The 16,227-nt window shown below is 35.8% G+C and overlaps 1 protein-coding gene and 1 long non-coding RNA gene across 4 annotated transcripts in view; both read left to right on the top strand.

The window, feature by feature from the left end:
* The window catches only part of LOC149709904 (uncharacterized), a 380,702-nt gene that overhangs the window by 163,383 nt on the left and 201,092 nt on the right, over positions 1–16,227 (top strand). For both annotated transcript variants that reach the window (XM_089858152.1, XM_089858151.1), the window contains exon 5: positions 14,832–14,891. In XM_089858152.1, coding sequence (XP_089714278.1) covers positions 14,832–14,891 — 60 coding nt within the window. The remainder of the gene's footprint in view (positions 1–14,831; positions 14,892–16,227) is intronic.
* On the top strand, positions 10,048–13,038 carry LOC149709905 (uncharacterized). 2 transcript variants are annotated; one of them, XR_016376281.1, is made up of 2 exons: positions 10,048–10,498; positions 11,229–13,038. It is a non-coding gene; the product is annotated as an uncharacterized LOC149709905 (long non-coding RNA). The 2 variants fall into 2 exon arrangements; XR_016376280.1 differs by having other exon boundaries at positions 10,048–10,543.

Genomic DNA, 16,227 nt, shown 5'->3' with positions numbered 1-16,227 from the left:
GAGACTGGTTAGGCCAGTTACCTGCCTGCATGACGCTATTATTAGATTTTACGTGAGTAGGGTTGAAACATCCGACAAATTTAATATAAAACTATGATAATAATAACCTAAGCCAGGACCCATTCATTAGATTAGAAGGAAATGAACCCGAAGTAAATCACTAAAACGTGTCTGTAATATTGAGGAAGTTATCGAATTTTATTTCCTTTAATTAGACTTATCAAGTTCAAGTAACGAAATGACACCGTTCATACGAATTCATGGAATCTAAACTTTCCTAAGCTTCGTTAGTTCGTTTTGTTTCAGGGAAATTAACCAGAATTCATTTGACAGTCATCTTCTATACGCCACTGCGACTTTCGAAAACATTTTTACGTGTTTTGTGTCTAAGAGAACTTTTTATTATTTTTTTGAAATACGTCATATAATTCAAACGTAACATATGTAGTTTGATAAGTATTTCCCGTACCTTCTTTTAAATATAGTCGATCAAAAGAGGCCATATCAAAGAAAAAAAAGTACATGTTGTACAGGTACAAGTCGAAACTGTCTGCCGGGATATCTTTTAAAAAATAAAAAATTGAAATCAAAGTTCATAGACTGTGACCGTAACACGAATTTGAAATAATCTTTTTTTTTTGAAATTTCAACTTGTTCGCCAAGTACTAAAATCTTCTATCGTCTACTCTGTAGGTATAAGCGGGGGTTATCTAAAAATGAGAGTTCATTAACTGTAGAAACGTGGTCACATTGAGCGTAAACGTGCTCTACGGGTTTTTACAACATAAATTGCTATAGATTGTCTTCGTCTTATTAGTCTTGCAACCAACGCACCAGCTGCTCTCTCTCCCTTAAGAGATCCCTTCGTTCATTTAACATACTGTGTCTTAGTCAATCTTAAAGCGCCTTCACAAATTGTAGACCGCGCGTTCCTCAACTTTAAACCCCTTGAGATAAATTTCGATGTAACTGAAAGGGGAAGACACTGGGTGAGACTTTGCCTTCCATCTCACGACTTTTGGCGCCTGCGCTGTAGTCTTTGTAACGTGAGAGTGCACGTGCAGAGACGGGTGACAATGTATCAACCCCCTTTTGGATGGTTGCCTCTGTCCTACTTTCGAAAAGGTTAGACGTATTTCTGAGTACTTGTGAAAGCGCCTTAGGTTTCCACGAGCCCACCTTAAAGTTTTCACCTGCTCCTTGGTGTCACGAATTGATGGGCGACCATGTACATATTCCCCCCCCCCCCCACCTTTTTGCTGGTAAAAGGGTAAGACCTGATGGGGATGCTAGGAGGAGTGAGAACACGAAGATATAATGTGTACCAAGGCTTAGCATTTAAAAGAAAAAAATTTAACTCTTATCTTGTGAAAGGTAGAAATTATTCATCTTTTCCGCGTTTTCTGTGTGGGACGAAAATAGGTATACACGCTATGCGGATAAATTGGATATTTTTTTTTATTATTACTTTTATGATTGGGTATATAATTTGATTCCGTGTTGTCTGCTAGAAAAGTAGGCTTAACTCTTATTTCTGTTATTTGTCCAAATATTGGCAGGAGTTTTGACGAAGGTTAAGAAATAATTTATTTCAAATTCAATTTTTTTTCTTAAATTTTTCAAGATGATTACTTAAGTTGAATTTAATTGAAACACGATTTTAATTTATTTAATATTTTTCAAATTAATTAAAATAAGAATCTCTAGTTAATTTAAAATTAATTAGACCTATCCTTGAAATATTTTTTTTTTGGTGCAATGGTATCGCTTCGAGACTGATATGCAGTACAGTGAACTTTTTAACAAAATAAAGTTAAAAATTTGCTTACTTTATATTGAAAAGGGCTAGCGACTTGAGTACACGGTCACAATGGTAGGGTGCTACATACACTCTGTAAAGAAATTTCTAACACAATAAAGTTCCTAGGAGTTGAGTTGAATAACTCTCCAAAATTTCTTAGGTTAGCTCCCCAGACTATATTAATTACTAGAGTCTTAGACGCTATAGTGCAGGTAATATTTGGCTATCAGACATCACGATTTTATAGACATTAACTTTAAACGTTAACTGAATATTAATTTATTAAATTAAATATTATCTTATTATTTATTAGGTGAATAAAAATTAAGAGGTGAAAACGTGCTTTTAACGCCTTGCGTAATCTGTAATTATTTTGTGATCAGAGCTTTTGATTTTATTTTAAATCTATGGGTAAGTTAAAATTGAAAACTAACCAACTTTAACCGCGTTAACCATTTCAACCCTTTATGTCCTCGAAATTCGGAACCGTTTTAAAATGACTAATACAGTTTTAAACGCGGAAACAAAATTCTGTTTGATAATTTTTTATTTTAACGAATCGAAGGTTGTCTTATTTTTATTGTTTAAATAACGTTAAAGGTTATTTTTATGGCGCCTGTGAATCAACTTTGAATATGAAATTAAATAGAGTTAGTGTCTGGAGCGTGGGTGAAAATGTGTCTGTGAAGAAATAACGCGCTTATATGTGAAATAAATGAGGCGCGAAAAATTGGCCCTTTTTCTCTCCTTGTGACGACTGCGCTTTGCTTGTTGAGATAATATAGGCCTAGTCTTTAATGTTTTCTTAAGGAACGATTAAGTATCTCGGCGCGAATTTTAAGTAGCAAGATTTAGTCACTATTAAAGGCCAAAGATGATTCAGTTCTTTCAGCCTGAAAGAGTTGAATCTCTTCTCAAAACTGCCCATTAGGCCTAGCGCCTTTGAATAGTTGCGTTTGAAAAATCGCGCGCCAAAGCTCGCGTTACCTCCATAGCGACATCTCGCGACGCTATTAACGCGGGAAAACTTATTAAAAGCAGGAGATTTGGCGCGGTTTTGGCTTTAAAAGGCGGGAAAGGATTATTGTGCATTATGGATTAACGTGTAGCTGTAGTTTAATGCGGTTTTTTAGGCCAAATCTTCATTATCATTGTGACATTTAAATAACTCCATGGAACATATATTCTAAAAGAAAACACGGAGTAAGTTTTATAAAACCTTTTCCTTTCATTTCATTTGTTTATATCAAAATGTTACTAGTTCTAAGACCTATTATGAATAGACAGGTGTTTCGATACAGTTAATATAAATTAATCTCCAGTTTTTATTAATTGGTTATCGCTGTTAATTAACTTAATTAAGTCTATAATATTACATTTTACACAGGTAATTAATAAAAAGCCTATTATTATTAATTACCTGTGTAAAATGTAATATTATAGACTTAATTCTGGTTAACACGGTTCATCCGCATACCTTTAGAAGGTCATGACCTGTAAAAATCAGTTTCCTTTAATAAAAGCTTAGGTAAGATAGCTAGAATTAGGCTTAGCTATGCCATCCATATATTCATAAAAAATGTTAGCAAGAACACAGAGGTAGGCTTTTGTATGACGATATATTGTGCTTTTACAATCTGATGGGGCATAAAGGGATATACTACGCCGTCATTAAACAATAAAACTAGCTAGCTATAGCCAGCCACGGTTCGCCCTTTCATTGGTTCTTACCACCACTAATTTTTTTGTGTTGGAAGCTAGAAAGAATAAAAGGCGAGCTAACTGGTGGTGGCGTCTGGGGGTACGCGTATGGTCAGCTCGGATTACACGGACGCCTGCCAAAAAACAGCGCGATCCATTGTTAAGTTAGCTAGCTATACGAGATTTAAAAATTATATAATTTAGAATCATGGCTATGGCTAAGGAAACACCCTTCCTTCCAACACCGTAGCCATTAATTATAAAACAGCGTTAAGCCTCGCTCGCTTCGTCTCACCAAGACTAGCTAGCTAGCCATTAACAAATAGGACGTAATTTTAAAGTAAAAGTGCATTGGAGCACTGAACTTGGCTGAACAAGAGCACACGGATTTATATTTTAGGTTCTAATTTGCCTACCAAATGAATTCGGAGTAGTTTTTGCACATTCCATTGGTATCACTGCTCATATGGGTTTTGGGTAGACCTACCTCACTCACTTCATGACAAGCTCCAGTTTCTAAGTTACCAGTGACAAACTTATGGAACATGTCTTATGAACTTATGCTAGCTATAAATAAATAACATAAATAATGTAAAATTCTGAATATGGAAGAACGAACGACCTTCACTTCATAATTTAACATTCACCCAACCTTTACTATAGTTTAAATTAATTCAATGTGAGATTTTTAATGGATGAGTCGCTGCGGATTGGTCTTAAAACGTAAGTTTGTATTATAAATATAAGATTCACCTTCCTTAACGCACCGTGGTTAAACGATTATGCTTTTTAAATAAAGTTCACGTGGGCGAGGCCCGCCAGCCGCTAGCGCTGCTATTCTAAAGGAACATAATAGGGAGAACGTCAGTGACACGTTTTGTCATTAAGCAAGAGAGAGAGAGCGTTTTACTCCTCCATCTTTTGCTTCAAAACAAAAACACCCCTGCAAGAATAATCCTTTCTTTAGATAAAGGAGATTCTCCCTTGGGATTTAAGCCTGCTTAAAGGAGTATTCAAATGTTACGAGTTAAAATGACCTTTCATCTTGCGAAACAAGCACTGAAATAGGTGTTGTTTTAACCTGTGACCCCCATTGCGTTTTTGGTGTGATAGGTTTAGTTTATGGTCAGGTGAAAGTTAGATGAAGGGTTAGGTTTAGCTTGGATTTTGGGCTTGGGTTTTAGCTTGGATTTAGCTTGGATTTTGGGCTTGGGTTTTGGCTTGGGTTTAGCTTGGGTTTTGGCTTGGGTTTAGCTTGGGTTTTGGCTTGGGTTTAGCTTGGATTTAGGCTTGGATTTAGGCTTGGGTTTAAGCTTGGATTTAGCTTGGATTTTGGGCTTGGGTTTTAGCTTGGATTTTGGGCTTGGGTTTTAGCTTGGATTTTGGGCTTGGGTTTTGGGCTTGGGTTTTAGCTTGGGTTTAGCTTGGGTTTTGGCTTGGGTTTTAGCTTGGATTTAGCTTGGATTTTGGGCTTGGGTTTTAGCTTGGATTTAGCTTGGATTTTGGGCTTGGGTTTTAGCTTGGATTTTGGGCTTGGGTTTTAGCTTGGGTTTTAGCTTGGATTTTGGGCTTGGGTTTTAGCTTGGGTTTGGCTTGGATTTTGGGCTTGGGTTTTGGCTTGGGTTTAGCTTGGATTTAGGCTTGGGTTTAAGCTTGGGTTTTGGCTTGGGTTTAAGCTTGGGTTTTGGCTTGGGTTTAAGCTTGGGTTTTGGCTTGGGTTTAAGCTTGGATTTTTGCTTGGGTTTAAGCTTGGATTTTTGCTTGGGTTTAAGCTTGGATTTTTGCTTGGGTTTAAGCTTGGATTTAAGCTTGGATTTTTGCTTGGGTTTAAGCTTGGATTTTTGCTTGGGTATAAGCTTGGATTTTGGCTTGGGTTTAAGCTTGGATTTTGGCTTGGGTTTAAGCTTGGATTTTGGCTTTGATTTTGGCTTAGGTTAACTTCAATGGGGAATCAGATTCCCATCTTTAAGTCAGCCTTTAAATTTCGAGAATAAAGGGACCTCTATGATGAGAAGAGGGAATTTTCCATACATTTGCAACATGTAGATCATTGTAAATCAATGGGTGTATCCGTGCAATGAGGCGCCAAGATTTAAATAAAGAACGGAACGCGTTGCGTTGGAATAAGTTGGAATCATCCGACGTACGCCCTTTTTTTAAAATAAAAAATAAAAAGAAAGATGAAAGAAATATATCCATCTTATAGAAGAAGCTTTAAGAAAAGAAAAGAAAAGAAAAGCGAACAAAACTTACTTTTGAATAATAACATCAATCAGTTTTTATTCCCCTTTCGATGACTTCATTTCCGACAAATTTGTTTTTTCAAAAAAATTCGCGTGGGGGCGTTGTTTTAACTTATCTTTGACAGCTAAAATCGTATTTTAGGAATGAACCAATACTTATTTCATTTTTCATGGAATAGTTTTGACGTATTTTGGGTGAATTAATATTTCGTGACTAATTGATTTTCTTAAAGTCGTAGATATTTGTACGAATGAATTTTATTATCCTAGAAATTATTTATTAGTAGAGAAATCCGTTGCGGATGTATAATGATTTGGGTGATTCATTTATCATTTTGTTAACCCTAGTTTTGAATTTTTTATTTCGCGCTCTTTAATTTAACATTCCTTTATGAGCGTGACCTTGGCCTTAGTTCAATTCAGTTCTTATCATAAAGTAAGTTTTTTTTCCCAAGGTGAAACGTCTCGAAGAATGTGTTAATATCGTATTGAACAGAACTGAACTGTAACCAATTTACCTCACTTCCAACTTATTTTCAAACTAGCTGTTAAGTGAAGTTAATTTTTAAAAAAATATTTCGCATATAATTCAATTCAATTCAATTGAACTGAAACAATTTACAACTATTTTTAGAAATAGCTTCTTAAAATAGACCGGTATCTCTATTTGAAATCAATATTGAAAAAAAAAAAAAAAATTACTAACAGGAAACCTGTGATAGTCTTGGTTAATTTAAACTAAAGTCAATGTTTTCTTTCTTTCTTTTTTATTTCACGGTTTGATAAACCTGATTAAATATTCTTGTCCCATTACGAGCGTCATAGATCACTTCGATTTATACCTTTTTCGTAGAAGTCAATACGTGTGTATAAGACTGTAAGTGGTTGAGAAAATCGCTAGCGAATGTCCCAATATTTGCCTTCTGGCTGCAGGCGCTAACGTAATAGAGTTCCAGGCCGATTCAGCTGTCGGAAATAACCAATATCTGATAGGTGTAATCGCACCATCGAATGATATCCATGATTGGCTTTGTTTCTAGTGTCGTTAGTTGGTAGTAGGTGCAGCTAGGTTTTTTTTCCGGGTGCTACTAAATGACTTTGAGGCTTTTTTCTTTTTTGTTATCTGGAGACCTTTACGTCACAAAGGTAAATAATCTGAGGCTATATGAAAATATACAGAATAAGACTAACCCAAAGGTAAATAGAAATGAAAACCTGTAAATTAGGCACTCACTGGGATGGATGCAAAGGCCCATACAAACTAAAATCTTACGTTCATTTTGGTGAAGTCCCTTTGCTCACTTAATAAGACACGTGTCGACGACTACGTAAAATATTCGCGCGGTTTTAGTTTGAACAGTTTCGTCGTACAGTGTCGAGATGGCGCCACCTTGGTTAACGCCTTTTTTATCCATAGCTTACTCGATCATGCCTGACTGACGCGTGATTGAATGAGCTATGCTTTAGCAAACGATATATGAAAAGTTTTTGTCATTTTGTGTTCGTCTATTTTAGTATTTAAAAGTATTTGGGTATAATTATACTAGATATTAGTTGCACCTAAATTTTATTCTGTAGTCACAGTGGTTAGTCCCTTGTATAGGAGTAGCATGACCTTTGTAACCCTTTCCTGTCTCAGTCTCTAAGAGTCTAGTCTCGTTCACTCGATTACGTTTACGCTCTATTTTTAGGATGAAAAAGGGTTGGGGGGATATAAGATTCAGTTGGTTTCCAACCGTACCGTAAGCGAAGAGGGCGATAGCCCACCCAGACCGTCTCTTCTTAGCCATTCCAAGCGGGAAGCAAGGCCTTTGCCTTTTTTTATATAACGGAGCGGGACAACCCAGCTATCGGGCTTTTTTTTGTTGGAGTGCAGGGGGAGCGAGGGGGGTATGATCGAAGAAGCGGAAGGAGGGACGAGTTGAGAAGGAGAAGGGGTCAATGACGTCACTAACAGTGACGTTAGATGCGGTACCAGTTGCCATGCCAACTGCGTGGGCTTCCCGAGGCCTAGGGAAACTCTTGTCTGCTGGACGAAGACCACTCCGTTTGTGATCGGAGGGAATGGATACTTGGATGGGTAGTGGATGTATTTCTTTTGGTGGGATCAACTGCTTCAGGAGCATTTGAAATTATATTGCTTGTATGGTTTATTGGAGCAAAGGGAGCGGATTAAAGAAAAAGGTGTAAGGTTTTGCTTCGAAAGGGTTTTGATAGTGCTCAATGTTCAAAGAACGTTTTTGAATGAAGAGAGACAATGGATCTGTTATATTTTTGAACTGAACTGGTTCTAGTAACGCTGTTAAAGCTAAGGAAAAATTATTGTTTTGCTCCAAAATTATCCTTGAGAAAATTAAGCATCTTGAAGAAAATAGGACCTTTTTAGACGTGCATCTATTTGAAATTTTTGCATAATTCTGAACATTACTAGTGTCCGAGCCCTCATTTGCTGCTATTTTCTGGACATGTTTGAAGTTTCGATTGCTTTCGGTGGTGGTGGTGCGGTGCGGTGGTCGCGGAATTTTGTCAAATTAAGGGTTAGGAGATGAGCGCCTCTTTATAATCTTTAATTAATAATCTCCTGACTTTAATTAAGTGAATAATGTCACTGAATACGAAATTGATGGGTTTCGAGGACCTACAAATTAATCCTTATGATTATCAAAGAGTTTATTATAAACTATCCGTATAGGGGCCCCTCTCTCTCGAACCGAACGGAGTTGATATGTCTCAAGTAATGAACGTGCGTCGATAAAAAGTTCTCAAACTAGAATTTATTTACTTGCTTTGAAATTAAACCCTGAAACCCAAAACGAAGAATGCAGGGACTGGTTTTGATAAGTTTTTACTGATAAAACCATTTCAACTTTTATTTAAATTTACTTGTTATTCAATCTCAAAACCAAAAGGAAGAAAGAATATATAGCGCTATAGTTTTGATTGTTCATTAACCACATTCAGTATTATTTATTTCTTTTAAATCTCAAAACAAAACCGATTAATGCAGCGCTTGTTTTGATAAGTTCTAACTGGTTTAGGAAAGGTTATTAGGTCAAGAAAAAAATTGATGAATTACTTGATTATTCGCAAAACTAATTAAGAAAAAAAAAACAAAAAACAAAAACGGTTGGGTGAATTTAGCAAAGAGACTAATGGAATGGTAATAGTCAATCAATCAAACAGATTAAGCCGAGTTAACGTCACCTTAACGACGTTAATCGCTTTTTAAAACTTAACTGGATTCAGATAGGATTGTACTGTATACCTTCTTAAAACTAAAGAAATAATTTTAGGCCCCAGATAAAATTATCTTCTTACTTCAATTAAACTCTCAAATGAGATTTGAACGTAATTTATTTCTTTAAAAGGATTATATTAAATTGGTTGAACCATTTTATTTAATAACTGAAATTATTCCAATATTAAAAAAAATCACTTTACATATAAAAGCATAGCTAATACTTTTTAAAAACATAACACGAGTATGTTAATGATTTTACGCCTCGTTAACTATTTTCCCATGTTTAGTTAATGATGGAATAGGAGAGAAACACTGTGTTTTAGACCGTGTTAGTTTTCGCGTGCTGAAATATCATTAAATCTCTGTCCACCATAACCTCCCTCCCTCCCTCCCCTAGTATCACTGCAATCATTCCGCCTAATAGTTATCGTTTTCCTTGCCTACTTAAAAGGTAAACTAAACTGCAGAAATGTAACTGAAATACTTACTCCCTTAAGACACAATCTGTCAAATTGACAATAGTTTATTTTAAAGTGGTCTTTCAAGTATAATGTTAGGGTTAAGAAATTAAAATGTAGGCTTAGCAAATAGTCAACACAATGAAATATGTTTGAAGTAAATTAGGGTTAAGAAATTTCAAAAGTAGGCATTGAAGTATGTCTAGCAAGTCTGTTTCGCTCATCAAAGTTGCAGATGTTCTTCAGATAAATTAGGCCTAACCTTTTTAATTAATTAATAAAATTAAGTTAAATACGCTGTTACGTATGCCTTCATAAGAATCCAATTTTTCTGATGGAAGTTGAATAATATTTTTATTTATTTACTTCACACTCTCTTTAAAATAGTTTTTGTTACTTTATAGCGTAACCTTCAATGGCTTACGTCAATAATAATAATATCTCTTATAAAATTGTTTTAGAATGGGTGGGTGTTATTGTTACATGCAAAGAGGCAGTTCAGTTCAGTGCGTTTTTTTGTTTTGTTTTAATAGTTAATCGTTTAGGCGGGCTTCGTGATATAGATGGGTGGAGAAATTTTTTGTTTGGTTATTATATACCGAGGGGGAAACCACTAAGAAAATTTTGTACACCTGATTTCAGATTTCAAATGACTTCAATTGAACTATCAAAGACTTCATTCGACTTCAAAGACTTCACTAACTGTATTTGATTTCAGATGACTTCAATAAAATTTATAAAGACTTCAAGGGACTTCAATATAATTTATAAAGACTTCAAGTGACTTCAATACAATTTATAAAGACTTCAAGTGACTTCAATACAATTTATGAAGACTTCAAGTGACTTCAATATAATTTAGAGACTTCAAGTGACTTCATTACATTTTATAGACTTCAAGTGACTTCAATAGAATTTGTAAAGACTTCTAGTGACTTCAACATAATTTAAAGACTTCTAGTGACTTCAACATAATTTAAAGACTTCAAGTGACTTCAATAGAATTTATAGACTAAAGCCGATTTCTATTTTTTTCTCAAGACTTCATTAAATTGTAATAATTAAAAAATATCTATGTACTTCGCTATTAAGTACTAAGGTGCAGAGCAACCGAAAGCAATTATCTATGCAGAATTATATCAAGAATTAATTTACTATAAGAATGCCTAAGTCACTAGATTTTACGCTTCTACTCTTACGCCGGTGTTAGTGGACAAGTAAGCCCCACCCCTTTCATGTCCCTCATTGCTCTGCGCTTTCCTATTGGATCCCGCGGGGATAGGTCATACAGACGCGATTGACGTATTCCGAATAGAGAAAGAAAACGTCTAGCAAAGTAAGCAGAAAATGGAGGCTGCCAGCGGTGCTGAAACGGTTAGGGAATGGTTTTTAATTGCCATTAACAAGTTAGTTAAAGGTTTTGAACCTAACTTAATGGAGTTTGAAATTTGAATACTTGTCTCTACGTGAAAATCGTTCGTTCTATAATTGTTTCTAAATCGAATCAAGTGTACTATACTTATGATTTCGTGAGTTCCAAAAACCAAACCAAGGCTTAACGAGAAGGTAAAAGAGATAGATGGTGGAAACATAGAGTAAGATAAAATATTAAGTCCCGCCTTCTTTTCCAGCCTCCCCCCACCCATGAGGGGGGATTGTCGACTATCACGCGCGCACCGGACGCCTTTTTAGGCCTTCTTATAGTAAATTCCTTCTTGATTATATGGCGCAGATACAAGCCCGGATAGTATACTGATCCATTTGATCGTCGCTTAGGTCTCAAGAATTCTGCGACGTTTCACGCGGGAAAATATGATCACGTGATCGGCCGCTATTTACGGAAAGAAGTTTTTGTCGTGGCATAGCTAACTCAATCACGCCAGTGAGCGCTTGGGCAGTAGTTTTTGCAAGGGGTCGGTCATTCATGAAATCCCGTACGCTACCCGCGAAATCCAACTTAAAAAATCTCATAAAAAATCCGAAATCAATAAAGAAATAACAAAACAGTAAAGAAATCACAAAATCAGTAGAGAAATCACAAAATCAGTAGAGAAATTACAAAATCAGTAAAGATACCACAAAATCAACAAAGAAATCACAAAATCAGTAACGAAATCGCGAAATCCATTACAAAATTCACGAAATCCAAACTCAAATGAAATCACAAAATCCAACGAAATCAATTGAAATATCCCAAAATCTGCCGAAATCATGGAAAAAATCCGAGGAAATCACGGGAAAAATTGCAAAATCCGTTGGATTTTATCGAATTTTGAAATCAAACAAAATCCGACGAAATCAATTGAATTCCGACGAAATCAAACGAAATCCGAAGAAATCAAATTGGATTTCGAAATCCCGTACACTGTTTCCAAAACGTCCGACCCCTCAGGTTTTTGAAACTGATTATCGTCTGATTCATACTCGAATTCATAGTTCAGAGAACTAGAAGACACAATTTTTAAATTGGCTGCTTGTATGCTGTATTTCGAAGGTTCTCAATTTAGTTAAATAGTAGTTTAAATTAAGCCAATTAAACTTCGCCACAAACAAAAATATATCGTTTTTACGAATATTCCTTGAAAACGGAATGATTAGCAGCCGACAATAAGTCCAAAAAGGAAACATTTCTGGGGAAGAGTGTCTGGCACAAGAGTCTGGTAGCATTGCACCTCCGAAAACGGCCGAAAATTGAGGGATAGAGACCAGCCCCCCCTGTTTGACTGGAAAATTTATAGGACATTGTCCACTGTAGTGTGCAGAAATAGTATCACATCTCCATAGTCAAGCTATCAAAACTTCCAAAATTTTATTGGTCAAACTGTCCAGTGACCCCCTTAGTTTTTAACAAAACTATGGCACATTTTAAAATTCCAGTGTCCTATATGTGCTTATTTCCGGCCCTGATCAAGACTATTGAAGATAAAATTTGAAGAAAAGGAAATTTCCACTTATGAAAGACGGAATTTCAATAGACTTCAAGGGATTTTTCTACCACTTCATTTGACTTCAAGAGATTTCCAACGGACTTCGTATGACTTCTAAGAGACTTCAAGAGATTTCCGAGAGACTTCAAGAGATTTCCGAGAGACTTCAAGAGATTTCCGAGAGACTTCAAGAGATTTCCGAGAGACTTCAAGAGATTTCCGAGAGACTTCAAGAGATTTCCGAGAGACTTCAAGAGATTTCCGAGAGACTTCAAGAGATTTCCAAGAGACTTCAAGAGATTTCCAAGAGACTTCAAGAGATTTCAAAGGGACTTCGTATGACTTCTCTTGACTTCAGAGAGACTTCAAGAGATTTCAAAGGGACTTCGTATGACTTCTCTTGACTTCAGAGAGACTTCAAGAGATTTCAAAGGGATTTCAAAGCGATTTCGTATGACTTCAAGAGACTTCCGAGAGACTTCGACTGACTTCAAGCGATTTCCAAGGACTTCGCATGACTTCAAGGGATTCTCTAGGGACTTCCTAAGATTTCCGAGATTTCAACTAAACTTTGCGATTTATAGAGACTTCAAAAACAATTTATGGACTTCAATTGTGATTTCAAAAATTTTGTACACCTGATTTCACAAGTGGTTTCCCCCTCGTTATATACCATCAAGTCTACAGCGTGATTTTTGGCATCGCACGTTTTTACATTTTTTGGTGAGGATTTTCCTGTATTTACCCTTGTAATGGCGCGTTACGCGCGATATTTTAGTTCAGGCTTAATACCATGATGACTTTGTGCGTGTTTATTTATTATTTTGCTAAAAGAAAGGTTGCACCTGCTTGGAATAATTTATGAAACTAATGCCCACTTTTAAAGATACATTAAATATATAATAATTTGAATATTTGTTTTATAATGAAAACGTTCCGCCCAATAGGACAGCTGTATATGCAAATTTGTTTTGGGAAAGGGGAATTATTTTCATTTTCATTTGAAAAATAATATGAATGGCAATTTCATATTGGTTTTAATTGAAAGGCTGCATGCAACATAAATAGCAATTAATCTAAGTAGATACCAATTAAAAAATTTGCTCAATTGTTAATTGCAGTAATTTTCATGTTGTTTAATTACCGTATCTTTATAAATAAGAACACATAAAGGCCCAAAGAACGGTGATGTAATAGAACCATGAACTCTGGATCACCCACTACAGTTCAAATTTATGTTTCAACTCTCTCGATCACAGCCCTAAATGTGTTCCCAATCCAACCAATAGAAATATTAAAACCATTTTACTAAACTCTATATTACACATCGCGTTCATCAAACTTACTTAAAAGATCCCATTTCGAAAAACTGTAGGTATGCGGACTTGAACTTTAACCTCTTCTTCTTCTAGAAATGTTATAAATCTTGTATATAAAAAAATATATTTATTAGGCCTAAATGGATTCTGTAAAATTCGTTAAAAACCTTTATTCATCCCCCCCTCTCAATTCAATCTTGATGATTTCATCCCCCTCCCCTCCGGTTGCCACTTGGAGCATCAGAGAGAGAGAGAAAGAGAGAAAGAGAAAGAATCGAGATTAATGAAAGAAGTAGTAGTTAAGGCGAGAAGAAGTCCGAATACCAACTGCGCTGATTAGAAGCCTCTCTCTTTCTCTATGAGAAAAGAATACGAAGTTAAAGATTGTGTAAGATGTTTTCCGCCGTTTTGATCTCGAGTTATGCGTCTTTAGGAGCGTAAAAACTTAAAAAATACTTCATTTTTAGTCGGTTCGTGAAAGACACTAGGCCTAGGTTTTTTTTCTTCGGTTAAGAGAGCCCCCTCGTGCGGTTTTGATCACGCTGCGATACCAAGAATCGTCTGAATTTTTGACGAAACTGCATGGGCCAAGTATACTACGTGTATTTTTTTTAATTCTAAATATCGCCAAAAAACGTTCATTCGGAGAATATCTGACGTATAAAGCCCTCCTGCTAGTGTTTACCGGGTTACCTCATCAAGGATTTCTAATTTTTTTTTATTTTTATTTTTAAATTTATATATATTTTTCGATGCCTTAAATTGTTAAGCCTCGGTCAGGTTGTTATGTTATGAGCGGTAATCTTTTTGAGTGTCAAGAATTTAAGCCGCGTGCCAAAGTTTTATATACGAATTTTATGAGGAGCTTTTATAAGTGCAAAGGCTTAAAGTAATTTTAAGCGGGAAATTTCACACGTGATTTTTTTTCTTTGTGTTAGAAAGTGGCGCGTGATATAGTTCGCGTTTGTGACGTAATGGCTGTAAGGCGCGGACTTCGCGGAGTAGGTTTGCGCTTGTGTAACATATTTTATTGGCGAATATAAATTTAGGTTAGAAACTTTAATTAATTAATTTACTTGTGTGTCTGTGATTTAATTGTAATTATTTATAATTAACCACGTTTATTTCTTTCTAATTACAGAAAAATCTACTGTGAAATTGGACAATTTGAAGTTCGATGAACCTGAAGACAAAACTTTTTGTGAGTACCATATTTTTTACTAAGCCTTGGCCATTGGCAAAAAACAATAAAGATAGTAGTAATATACAATAGACATTAGAACATGTATTGATAGTAACACCTCTAATACTTCGAAAATTAGGGGTTTTTTCGGTATTGAAAAATTGGTAGCTCATGCACCTCGATATAGAAGCTTTAAAATTGACTTTCTTTTTTTATAACATAAAAATTTCTCTCGGAGGATGTGTCGGCACCCCGTGTTAGATTGTCTTTAAGACATTACATTATCAAAGGGGGGATATGCCATTAGTACGTAATGGAAAAAAAGGAAAAAGGTAGAAAGAAAAGCCTGAGAAGTTTTGATTTGTTTCGATATTTTCTGCATCGTTCCTTTCTTTTCAAATCAGAGAATGATTTTTTTCAACGTGGAGGGGGGGGGCGGCAAGGGGTTGAATCCCCCCGTCTTTTTTCGCTTGGTCGCTATTGTCATTTATTCCCAATCTCATCACGAAAAGACAGAGACACGAGTCTCGCTAGGACTTGGTTGGTGGTGAAAGAAATACAACATAACCCCCTTTTATTCGGGTACATGGTTGCAAAAACATTCTTTCTCGGATATCACGCTGCTTTTCCTATCTGTTTTGTTTCCCATTATTTTTTTTTATTTTAGTCTGTTTTTTTATTATTATTATTTTCGCATTCCCCGTGAATTATTTCGGATTTTTTTATATATATATCGGAGATTGTCTTCAATGTCTGGAAGACGGGTTTTAAATCCCGGAGAGATGTGAGGTTTTTGAGAGTGTTTGATTGAAAATTCAGGCTGGGAAAATGTGATTTTCTTTAATCAATCTGGTACATCTTAATTTTTATTTGATACTGTATGCTTAAACTAATATCTACCACAGGGGCTGGGGAGGTCATCTTCTTGGGTGGGTATTTCCCTCTCGCCACGAACCACCGTTAGAGGTAGCGCGTCTTTCTTTCTCTTTAACTAATTAATGAAATGTTTTATATATGTTTATGGGTAGCAATAGTTTGCAATGAAATGCCCAACATTTGTAATACTAATAAGTCAAAAACAAAGCCTTTTTGTAATGACGTCACGCTTGAAGTGATACCGATATGTAGCCCTATAGTAACAGCCCACCTTCTTGCTATTTGTTGCTTCCTACGTGAAAGCATCGTTTCTTCCAAAGTCCCATTTCTTCCAAAGCCCCATTTCTTCCAAAGCCAAAATACCATCATAGGGTAGGTGAGGTTTGGTTCAATGTATGCAAGAAACTAGTTGTGGAGTAACTATAACCACTCATTTACGACAAGTGAAATTTCGCGCGTGAAACGGCGATCACGTATA

The sequence above is a fragment of the Phalangium opilio genome, unplaced genomic scaffold (assembly GCF_054372755.1).
Source record: "Phalangium opilio isolate 3A_F unplaced genomic scaffold, DU_Popi_V2 ptg000011l_1, whole genome shotgun sequence".
Lineage (NCBI taxonomy): Eukaryota > Metazoa > Arthropoda > Arachnida > Opiliones > Phalangiidae > Phalangium > Phalangium opilio.
This window is presented reverse-complemented; position numbering and strand designations above follow the sequence as displayed.